General features: G+C 36.7%; 1 protein-coding gene across 5 annotated transcripts in view; it reads left to right on the forward strand.

Annotated features, from left to right (window-relative positions):
• ADAMTSL1 (ADAMTS like 1) overlaps positions 1 to 12,378 on the forward strand; it is a 174,854-nt gene that overhangs the window by 16,843 nt on the left and 145,633 nt on the right. For 3 of the 5 annotated variants that reach the window (XM_064402840.1, XM_064402841.1, XM_064402843.1), the window contains one exon: positions 9,781 to 9,826. In XM_064402840.1, the coding sequence (XP_064258910.1) occupies positions 9,781 to 9,826 (46 nt within the window). Of the gene's footprint in view, positions 1 to 4,611; positions 4,749 to 5,224; positions 5,380 to 9,780; positions 9,827 to 12,378 lie in introns of those variants that run through there. The other 2 variants (XM_064402842.1, XM_064402844.1) reach the window with 2 other exon arrangements.

Genomic DNA, 12,378 nt, shown 5'->3' on the forward strand with positions numbered 1-12,378 from the left:
GGCTTGACCAAAATGTCCATCTCTGAGGGACAATTTCTTGGTCAGTACAGTTTATCTTATGTATTTGTCATGTGTAATTTCACTGCAGCTTGAAGGAATATAGTAGATTTTTCTAGCAAATGAAAACTGGCAACACATTTAGAACAAATTGGAACAAATTAATCCTAAATATTTCTCATCCTGGGAGGAATGCTTATAAGGCCTTATATCTTTTAGTTCTGTTTGAGATGACTTTCAGAGCATCCCATGAATAGAGAGAGCCTAGTGCATCTGCTTTGAAAAAATACAAAGACTAATTGCCCATTCCTAAACACCATTAACATAAATAGCTAAATAAAGGAAACCAGCCTTCTTTCCAGCTTTTATTTGCCAAAGTTATGTTCGTGCTTGTGTTGTTTGTTTTGGGAACATGTTTTGTGTTAGTCTTTCACAGCTGTGATGAAAGAATGGAAAGTGTTAGTGAAAAATTCTGTATTCTTGTGTTTTAAATAGCAAAAATTTCAGGGTAGTGACTGTTTAGCAGTACATTTCATTAGAAGAACTGGTTCTGATTATGCTAAGGACATTATGATAGTGATATAAATACCCATGTCAGTCACACAAGCAGACACGGGTTGTCAGCCCAAGTCAATTTTATGTCCTCATGCTGACAGCAAGCACTGGGTCACTCCAAGGGCAGAATAAATCCCAGTAAAATAAAGTTTTATTAATTAGACTACCAAAACTCAAAGGATTATACTTTTCATGCTATTTATTCACCTTGACTCTTTATAATTTCTGATACTGTTGTTATTTACACAAAAGGACAGACCCCCTTTACATGATACTGGGTTTTGCCTTAACTCACTTGAAGGTGAACCTCCTAGTCTAATTACATATTAGGTGAAGAGGTAAGTATTTTTATAATTTTAGAATGTTTTCCCCTTTTTTTTTAATGACCTGCCATGCAGCGCTACTCACGAAAACCTGTACAGAGGGGAACCATAGACCACTCCTATTTTTCTTGAGGGCCAAACTACCAGCACTTGAGTTTCTATAGGGAACCAAGTTTTATTAGCTGTTGGATACAGAGATTATGGAAATACAGGTAGAGAGGCACTGCATTATGGGCTTTGCCCTCTTGGTTAGAATCCAGCCCTTATTTGTTGCAGCAAGTAAGAGTTGATTATGCAGCACTGCTGGGATTTTTCATCTAGCATAGAGATTGATAATAACTTGAATACCTTCCATCCAGGTTTTAATATGTGTCCATATTGATTCAAGCAAACTCAAACAGAGTAATAATAAATATCTGAATTAGATATCTGAAATTCATGTGTATTTATTTCCTGTACTAGGATACATTTTCAAATTGTAAAAGAAATTATAAATTCTCTTCTTCATTTTTTCACTCATCCTGATCTAAAAATATTCTGTGTTTTCTGGATTTGTACTTTACATATTGATGAGTACTGCAGTAATAACAATACCATTTGCTCTGTCTAAGCTTGGCAAGAAGATAATTGTGATTATTTTTCCCACCATCTTCCAAATTCACCAGCTCTTTCTTTTAAAGTTAGGCTGCATGTAACAAAAGATAAGCATGTCCTAGAGATTTGAAAACTGTTTTTGCTTATAGTAGATATGTTGTCTATTCTTTAAACTGTATAGAAACCCTTCATTAATGTTGCTTCTGTTTAATGAAAAAACATTAAGCAGAGAATAGTTTGAGCATACAGGAGAGTGCTGAGATAGTTATGGAGTCTCAAGGTTACTGAATCTAAGCTAAAGGGCCAAAATTAGAGATCATCACCCTTATCTCTGGGAAATAACGTGTAAACTTCTGAATAGAGTGGAGGTTTTCCTCCATTAAGTGAAGGGTTTATGTTTAGTAGCAGAAGAAAGTCTGCATTAACATTTTCCTGACAAATTTTGCTCAGTATAAGTGTCCAAGATTTAAAAAACAAAAAACAAACAAAGAAATCCCCAAAAAAACCAAAACCAAAACCAAAAAACCCAAAGATATCAATAGGACAAAACAAACAAATGAAGAAAAGCACAAATTAAAAAAAAAAAAAGATGGAACGAGCATGAGAGAGTTAATCCCAGCATTGTTCATATGCTTCATACTGTCTGTGTCATTTACTGGAACATATTTTTCTCTCCCCTTTAAATACCTCTCTTTCTTTCTTCACCTGATGACTGCCTTTTGGTCATCCAGGTGAGTCACAAATATGAAATAGCATTTCTGCTAACTCAGCCTGCTAAATTAGATTAAGTGATTCACTTGCTTGGTTGTTCAGCACCATGCTGTTGCATTCTGCAGAGTGAAAAGAATAAATCTGCATAAATAACTCTCAGCTTTATTGTCGTTTGACTGTGGGTTTCTACTTTAACAGATAGAAGCTAGCATATATTACTGTAATAATTGTGTAATGATATAAATGCAGCCTGCTCTATCCTGGCACTACCAGATAAGCCTGATTAGGCTTTTAGACATTTGTTAAATGTTCCTATTGCTGTCAAAATGATCAGTTTAAATACTTGAGAATAAGCCCTTTTCTAGTTTAAGGTCTGTGGAATAAAGAGTAAATATTTGTGCACAAATGCTGCCAGTTTTTCAATACATCCCCAAAAATAAATGACATTCTGTTGAAGCGTATCACATCACTCATGAAGAGTCCATGTCATAAAATTCTTCGGTGATGTGCACTATGAAATTATTTAGGAGGATGTTTCTCATTACTTTGTATAAAACTGTATCTGTATGCTAGTATATATATATATATATATATATATATATGCTGAATTGCTGGGTTTTTTCTGCTTCAGTTGATACTTCTAAATAGTTTACTCTGTGAAGGACATCCTCCATGATAGAGTGTATGATTCCAAATAGCTGGAAGAAATTTTTAGTTTCTTTAGTTTGTAAGTGCTTCTAGTTAAGTCTGTGCCCCCCAGCAGCATTTTAAAAGGAATTTATTATTCTTCATACTGTGTCATTAGTGAAATCCGTAATTATGAGAATTTTGAAACCATTTTCTAGTTTCATTTGATGAAGAAATTATTCCAAATTTTTTGAAAGAGATTACAGCTCTAACTCTTTCTAATGGCAGAAGCAGCAAGCAACCTATCTGAGTCAACATGTCAGCAGTATAAGAAGCTGAAAATTTCACACAATGTAAATCAGCATTGTAATCTGTGGAGTGACTGCTGATGATCTTCAGAAAACCAGTTAGATACACTGTGCTGGCTTCAGTGCCTAAATGAAATATCTAAAATTGTAGAAAATGCTTTCCTAGTGTAGTTTTCCTATGGAATCCCTTGCTAGATCTGACATAGAGATGTTATGTATTGGTGTTTTGGGTGAAAAACTAGTGTGTAGTAGAATGAACAGTACTCAGCATTGTAGTTACAGGTGAGTGATGGATATGGGCTCCATAAATGCATCTCTGTTGAGAAATGGCCCACAAACAAGAATGTCTGTGAAGTCCTCACTCAGGTGATATGTTCATATGTCCAGGTTCACTGGAAGAACTCTCAGCTATTCATAAGTCTTTCAATAAATCTTTCCTGAACTTAAATCAAAAAGAATTAAATCAGTCAGACCATTGCATGATGTCAAGTTTTTGTAAGCCTTAATTCCAGTAAGAAACTTAAGATGTGATTCTCTAAAGACTGAAGCACTAGATTGTACATAAGAAATTTCAGTGGAGGTGGGATAACACACATGATTTAGATGTTGGTGCAAACTCCCTCAGAGAATGGAGAGCTTGCAATCCTGTTCAGCATGTTTGTTTTATAAAGACCAGCTGCAAAATCTGGATCCTGCTCCAATTACTAGAATGTTCAGATTTGGGATGTTAGTACTTTTGAGCCTGCATTATGTTCTATATGGTATATTTGTGATATAGCACAGCAAGTGAGATTTTATATTGTAGTTCTTTCCACCTGGGTTGTGAAGAGACTTCTCATCCTTGTTTTGCTGAAAGGCTTTTTTTTTTAATTCTTGCTTTTCTGCCTTTCTTGTCTTGCATCGTGAAAAACATTCACAACTGTAATTGCTTTCTGTATATCTGCAATACATGTTATATGTGCAAATCTAAAGTTAAAGACACTTCTTAAAATGTTATTAAGAAAATAAAAATACTGTGGTGATGAAAACGTATGTGAGAATAACTGCTGAAAATAAACAGTATCCTGAAAGCACCTTGACAGGTTTTTTTTGTAGTTTCCATTTTTTTCTTAAATTGGATCTGTGTTATTTTAAGTGGACTAGCCAGTCATATTTTTGTGATTTTAGGGCATGTTATTTAATGCCAACTGTTACGTAGAAAACAATATTCAGTGACTTGGGATAAGTCAAAGGAAAACTTGAAAATAAAAATTTACCAGGTGGATACCATGCAAACTGTATCAAAAGCTTTGCTAAATTCTAATAAAAACATGTCTACTAGTCAATGAGATGGCTGCCCTTGGTATATAAGAAAATTTATTAAACACGACTTTCCCCTTATGAACCCATTCACATTCCCTATCTTTCTTCATAGGAGTGGTGTTTCACTCCATTAATTGTTTTTGTGACGTGGATGTGCTCACACAGCTCAGGTTCTGTCTGTTGCTGGGGACACAGACCCAAACACAACACTCCAGATGGGGTCTCATGAGAGCATAGTGGAGGGAGAGAATCATCTCCCTTGACCTGGTGGCCACACTTCCCTCTATGAAGCCCAGGATGAAATTGGCTTTCTGGACTGCAAATGCACATTGTCAGCTGATATTTAATTCTTCATCCACCAGTATCCCCAAGCCCTTTTCTGCTCTTGGCCTATTCACCACTCAGTCTGTACTTATAGTGGAGATTGCTGCCATGCGGCATCTTGTGCTTGTCCTTGCTGAGGGGCACATGGGGTTACTGATGCTAAGTATAGTAACAGCAGTTACATCAGAATTATTGATTGCCTAATACCAAGGTTGTGGAAAACTTTATTTATGAAAAAAGTTGGCCTTTAGTGGCCCCAGATCAGTACACATGTTTTAATTTGCCTTGCTGGTTTTCTGCGTGTAGTGACTGAAGTTGGTATTTTCCTGGTTGTTTGTCTTTTTGATTGCAGAAGTAAGAATATTTATATGATCAGTAACTAAACCTGCTAGAGAAATTTGGCTTGTTCATCCGTGCCCACTTTTCTTGTCTCAAAGTTAACTATTTATGTAACTCTTCTGGTATTTCAATTTCAACATGCAGGAGACAGTTTTCTAAACATAGAGAATGAAACATTTCTACAGATGCATAGCAAAACATACCAGTGCATCCCAACAACCCACAGTGGCAGGAAGGTTCTTGTGTGATGCCTTTAGAAGCTGCCTAGGACAGAGGCTAGACAGTGTTAGAGGAATAAAGTAGGTATTTATTAAAAAGCCTTGGATACACCTTGGGCCTTACAAGAGCCCAGCCGTGACTACACCCAAGATGGACAACTGGTCATGAGTTTTCACACTTTTATAAGTTTTGGTCCATTTGCATATTTGGGTTAGTTGTCCAATTACAGCTTCAGGTTATGAAGTCCCATCTACCAGACTGCTCTCATCAATTTGCTGTTGTTGACACTTTTTGGGCCAGAGGCTGTAGCAAGGTCCTTGGTTCTCAGGCTGAGAATGGATCATTTTGTCTGACTAAACTGTGAGGAGAACTTGCTTACACTTTATATGAAGTTCAGAGTTATATACTAATGCAATAAAGAATCTGGAAAATATGAAAGCTAAAACTTAAGGCATCATGTGAAAAAAAGTGTATGGAAAAATCTTTTAAATTCTTTACAAATTATTGTCAATTGAGTGATTTAGACATGAGATTAGCAGACCCAACCAAATAGTTTTGAAAAGCAAACTCCTTAAAGTCAATGCAGTCCTGATGAGTCTTTCTTGCTCATAACAATTTTGTGCTCAAAAGGGAAGAGTAAAAGAGAAGAGTAAAAGAGAAGAGTGCTGGAAGAGTAAAAGAGACTAACTATTCCTCAGAGAAACACAAACACAGAAATTGTGTTGAGGATGACAGGGGATCATAACACTGTACCAATTTGGGAAAGAGCTGAGAGCAACAGTGAAGAAAGGGAGATGCAAGATGGTGTTATCCCCATGTGTGTAGCCTGGATTCATGCCACAGCCAGACTAAGATCTCATGGGAAAAGACAGACCCACAGCATATTTATCTCACAACTACAATGGAGAAACCAGAATCTGTCCCAGAAGAGTGGCTATCAAGGGGTGTGAGAATAAATAGTGGAGATTATTCAACATTGTATAAAATTCCAAACCCTGTAGTGAATGGCTGCATCAAAACTCATATGCACAAAAATAACCCACCCATGTCTCATAGTTGCTTGTTTATGTGCAGGCTTGTTTCTCAACTAAAGTAATTCAAACTCGGATGACTGCTGAGGGTGGCAGGAGTTGATGAGGTCCTCCTCTGAAAATCTCTTCGTAGTCTTTGGTAATTAGTGATAAAGGCAGCTTTGGCAGGGGGTTGCTGTTCATTCTGGCATGGATTTTTGCAAGGCTTCTAACTCTAGCTGAGCACAAATACACATCTACTTGAGGCCTTTGAGGGGGGGACTTGAACTAAGTCTGTCTACAAACTGGAGCCTGGAGAAATAAATACCAGGGGTTTGGGTTGTTTACATTAAGAGAAGAGAATATTTTAATATATTAAAAGTTGTTAACCTCTTTCAGAAACTTTACTGGAAACAAGTGACTAAGTTTAAGGAACGAAACATGATTCCCAACAGCTTGCTTTTCTTTCATATTCACATGATAATAATTCCCTGTCAAGCCAAACCCTCAGCTACCTTTTTCCACTGAAAAATCCCCTGCAGTGTAGATAACAGAGATGGCTAGAAGTACTGCTTACTTCTCCCACTTTTTCTGTGCTCTTCATGATGAACTTGGCATATTGGTTGACTTCTGTTTTCCTGCTGGCTGTGTGTACTCCTTGTTGGTAGGAGTTGCCATTTATATCCTGAAGTGATCAGAGGCTAAATGATGACTATATCTCCAAACATGGGTTCAGTAGTCTGCCATGATCCCTCCTTGCATGCTAAGGGCTCAGTGCTGTGGAATTCTGCAAAGTGTCTGTCCTGAGATAAATGTGCAAATCTCATGTTTGAATTCCAAAAAAGTGTTTGTGTTTAAGAGAATCTGAAATACTGTCCTGAGGTAGGGTAGATCTGAGACACAAACTACTAAGCAAATCTATTGAAAATATGTAATGTAAGGCTGAAAGCTGTTACCTGCTTTTGGCTGATGGGTGATAACCTGGAAACTAATGAGTTTAAACAACCAAACTCTAAAGTATGGTCTTACTGAGGAAACAAGGGGAATTTCCAAGTGTGTTTCCTAGTCTTCATGAATCATAAGAGCACTATGCTCATTTTATCTGAATATTCTTGGCCAATAGCCAGAAGAAGAAAAATGGAAGAAAAGAATGGAATAGTTGTTTTTTCATATATCTAATGAGACAACCTATTATTTTCCCTAATGCAGAGAATAAGTGAAAAGTAAGTGTTTTGGTTTTTTTTTATTTCAAAACAGATAATATGAAGAAACCATGAAAAGCAGAAAAAACTGAGAGGCAACTGATAGAAAGGAAGCTAAAGTTTTCCTGAAAGTTCAGTGGTTCTAAGATTAATCAGTTACAGTAATTTAAATTGTGCTAATAGCAAGTCTGTGTGAAGCAAAGTAATGTTTGATGGTTTGTGTGACAGTTCTGAGAGACACATGGGGCAGGTACCAAGCCTGATGAACAAGCTGTTCAGTGTGGTAAATGAGGCCTGCACTAGGGCTGCCTACATTTTGCATTATTTATTTATTTATTTATTTACTATCTATCATTAGCAAAGTACCTTTGTTGAATGCAATATAAACAGGTTTCCACAGTATTTTTCCAGGCTTGCCTATATTGCTTAGGAATGACTGGAATAGTGTGTGTGGGACGGGGTGTTGCTTAGGTGTTTTGTTGTTGTTATTGGGTCTTTTAGTTGAGTTTTTTATTTCATAGTCTATTATGAATATAGTTTTTGTTATTGTACTGCCAAAGCCAATTTTTTTCTACTGTTAGGTACACTGTGCACATTTTTCACTTCTGTGCATGGTTGAGATCGGAATTCATTTGAGTTAAATATATAATGCTACAAAATCACTGAATTAGTGATAAGTGATATTTTGTTACGCTTTTAATATAATTTTTATAAGCCAAGTGCTATATAACAGAAAGTGTTATCTTTCCACTTAGATTTATTCTGAAAATCCAATGAGGTTTATTGTTTGTCTCATCTTGTGATCATTTAGACAACTGTGGTATGCAAATGATTACTGGATGAATTTCACAATTAAGTCTTGTGGATAATGAAGGCAGAAAGGATAACTTCAGTAACTTAAACAAAGCTTGTTCCATTTATTTTAGAATTAACTCAGTATGGGAAAAATATCTCTGCTTTAAAAATAATTTTAAAAAAAAGTGAAGAAAAATCAGTTCAGATGCTGCTGTCGTTTCCCTTGGATAGTTCAAAATGGTTTGGATTTTAAAAATCAGGCTTGGCAAGCATTTATTCCTGAAGGAATGTATGCTTATTAAGTCATGGCCAAAAAAAAGAAAGTGGGGAAGAGAGGAAAGTTGTGAAATTAAGAAATTAAAAATGTTAGGAATTCTATTCTTTTGAAGGATACATTTTAAAAGCCAAACTGCATTGTGATTTGCATGAGGGCCTTGGCAGAGTGTACTGTCTGAACTCATAAAATACGTGAAGCTTCACCTAAGGTCAAATGCTCAGAGTACATGCTGCTGAGTGCTAAAAAGGTATCTGGCTGTTGACCTTTCTTTTGGGAGCCCTGCCAGCATCAGGGCTGGTATGGGTCTGTTGTGGGACAAAAGGAGGAAAGCCTTGGAGAGCTCACATCAGGCTATGTGCTCTCCTTGGCCTCACTGGGCCCAGCTGCTCTTTGAATGCTGTTCTGCACCAGTGAATTGAGGAGAAGCTTTATGCTCTCCTTCTTCCCTCATATCAAATTGGGAAAAAGCTATGTCACACTAGCCTGAAAGAAGGGAAATCTAAACTGAATGACAGTAGGTTTAAATTAATTTTGTTTTTTTTTTTTTAATGTGAGAGTGGTCAGGCATTGAAACAAGTTGTCAGGAGAAGCTTTGGGTGTCCCATCCCTCCATCCCCGAAAGTGCTCAAGGCCAGGTTGAATGAAGCTCTGAGCAATCTGTTCTAGTGAAAGGTGTCCCTGTCAATGGCAATGGGATTGGAAGTAGATGGCCCCTTCGAAACTAAACTATACTTTGAGTTCATGCTGCTGCAGGCATAGTTCCTTCATCCCAGTGCCCAGCTGTTCCCCAGAAGACAAAGCCTGCCTGCTCAGACTGGGCCAGTGCTGCAGTGTGTGACAAGGTAGACACAGAGCTATGCCATTGTGAAATCATTAGGAATTGCATGGAGACACAAGATATTATTCATGTCATTCAGATGTTGTTTTTCAGCTAAAGTCTGTATTCTCACTTCTAATCTCATGCAAGCTGATGCTACCTAGAAAGTAATTTTTAAACCAAAGGTAGGAAACTAAGGAGTTGTAGACTTCATACCTCAATAGGGACAGATAACCTTTTACTTTGGGGAAAAGGGTTGATAGGGGTGTAGGTGATTAAAAATACATATAGAGAAGTTAATGACACAGTAAACATTATGTGTTGGCTTTTTATATTCAGCTATTAATGATTTTGGGTTTGTTTTTAATTTTTGGACACAGGACCTGTGAAGGGCGAAACATCCGGTACAGGACATGCAGCAATGTGGTAAGTGAAGTATAGCTCTGATGTGATACGAATCATCTCATATGATTTCACGTCCATATTACTGCAAATAATTTGGTGAAGTGATAGTGAGAATCTTGTAGCTATCTAAACTATTGTCATATCACAGAACCCAGAACCATAGGCAAACCTTGCCAGTTTCTTGAAATGTGGAGAGATTACTGTGTAGCCTGATGCTAAAACTGTCTGGAAGGGATTGCATTCACAGCCACTATAAATAAAGAGTCAATGAAACTTCAGAGTTGCTCTTTACAGCCTCTCTTGCAGAATCAAGGCATCTTGTGTTACCACTAGTGCTTCGATAACCAGCTGGTTCATGTTGGGTAGTCTGTCAGGCTGGAGGATTAAACTGTTGAGAATTTAAGACAAGGTAGTAGAAGATATGTGATTCTATGATTCTGTGTATTTCTGTTCACTTGTGCCCTCACAGCATTTTAATTCTGTTGTGTGTCTTAGAAAAGCAATTTTACATAGCCTGTATCAGTGTTTTGGCATTTCCAAAGGCTCTTGCTGTTTTTTTTTTAATATGTGGCAAACATAGTTTTCAATACAATAAAGTAAGAAACTTCAACTTCTGTCTCAACAAAGTGAAAGTATGTTTTCACTGTTGAAAATTGAAATAGAGGCTTTCATATGGAAAGTTTTATTGGGTGCCAAGAATAGTAAAGGCTCTCAAGTTACATGGAGAAATGTCAGTTTTACCAGTAAAGATGGAAAATGAAATCAAACGTACACCGGGCCAAGCTTTCTCATGCCTGATAGGGGCATATTCAGAAGCCTTTCAATACAAGCTTTGTTTGGAAAGTTTAAAAGTTTAACTTTAAAAAAGGAATATATTTGCTCATATTTAACTTATCTTTTCTTCAACAGACCACAGTTCATAATGAAAGAAACTGCTTCTGTCTGAGTTGTAGTCTCCTATGCAGGAAGATTTCTCTCAGTTCTTTAGGAGTTGGGCTTTGATAATGCCTGTGAGCCCCTTCCAATTCAGAATATTCTATAATTGTTTGATTCCTCTGAAATTTTTTCTGATTGTATTATTTGAGTTCCTGAAATGTCTAATCAGTCTAGCCTTCAGCTTCCCTTGCTGATAGCAATTGGTGTAGTTAATAAATAGATTTGATGGCAGATTAGCAGTCTATTTTTCATCTGAGGAATTTAGGCTACACCACATCTGTGTAAGGAATGGGAAGTTTGATTTGTGCTAGTCAAGTTGCACGCCATAGCTCTGCTCTATGACACACACACACACACACAAAAAAAAAAAAAAAAAAAAAAAAAAACAAACAAAAAAAAAAAACCCACCCAAAGAGATACTGTTAAAGGCAAATTACAGGCCAATTGGACTACAACTAAACCTATTTGTTTTGTTTTGGTTAGGCATTGCATATTTCTGTGTCTGATCTGCTCTTGTGTATGTTAAGACCAGTGAGACAAAGTACATCCTGCTCTCCTGCCATTAGGTTCCTGGATCACTCTGATGAAAGGCTGGGGCTTTAGTTGAGTTGCAATCCTTATTTTAGAATCAATGAGTTTTCAGGATAAGGAATATTACTTTAGATGTTATTTTTTAGATGTTATTTTTAGCTTAGGTTCTGCTTTGCAAATGTGCACCTGAACAGTTTTCCTTCAAAATAAAACCTTGCATAGTTTTGTCAGGCAATTCCTTTACATATCTTTTATTTGGCAATACTGGCTCTAGCAGTGAGGCAAACAGCTGCAGAACTCAATTATTTCATATCAAATAATCCAAAATGAAGGCTTCAAGCTTTCAGCTTTGCTATGCTGAAATCAGTGGCAGTTTTTCTTCTGAAATATGAAGACCCAGGACTGCTTCTGTGATTCCAAACCATTTTTGGGGAGACTGTAAAGAATGGCTTGTAAATCTAAAGCCATTTAGGAACCCCAGACTTGCATCTCTAATATCTCTTCTATTACTGAATTGTGCAGCTGTAACTCTGAAATACGCTTTGTCTCTTTCAGAGTAGTAAAGCAAAAAATTAAATCATGTACTTTGCCATCAATGAAGTCTACTTTTTTGTCTCCACATACACACAAATTGGATCTGCCTTCACAAATTTTGTCTGCATACACGCAAATTGGATCTTGAAAACAGTTCATTAAGCTCATAGCTTGTTGCGAAATTCTGCATTAGAAAAGGTCTACAATATTGTGTGTATTTTGTTAACTCAGATTTTGCCTTTCAATATTTCATCCAAAAAGACACTGAAAATTTAGAGAGTGGAAATTACAGGACCATGAGACCTATGTTTTCATCTGTTACATGACAGTCTTTGAAGGTAAAAGAGCATGAATCCCCCCATTCCTAGCTTTCATTACCATTATCTTGTGCATAGCTTGAGGAATGATGTTCATAAATTAGCCAGTGGTTTTGTTTTTCGCAAGCTGCCTTTCTATGAACTGATGTGTTTTTTTAATGACCATTCTCTTGCAGGAAAGTATGGGTAGTCGTATATACTAAAAGCGAATTATTTGAAATGTGAAATTGGAGTATTGGAAGAATAGTTTTGGAG

The sequence above is a fragment of the Passer domesticus genome, chromosome Z (genome assembly GCF_036417665.1).
Source record: "Passer domesticus isolate bPasDom1 chromosome Z, bPasDom1.hap1, whole genome shotgun sequence".
NCBI classification, from domain to species: domain Eukaryota; kingdom Metazoa; phylum Chordata; class Aves; order Passeriformes; family Passeridae; genus Passer; species Passer domesticus.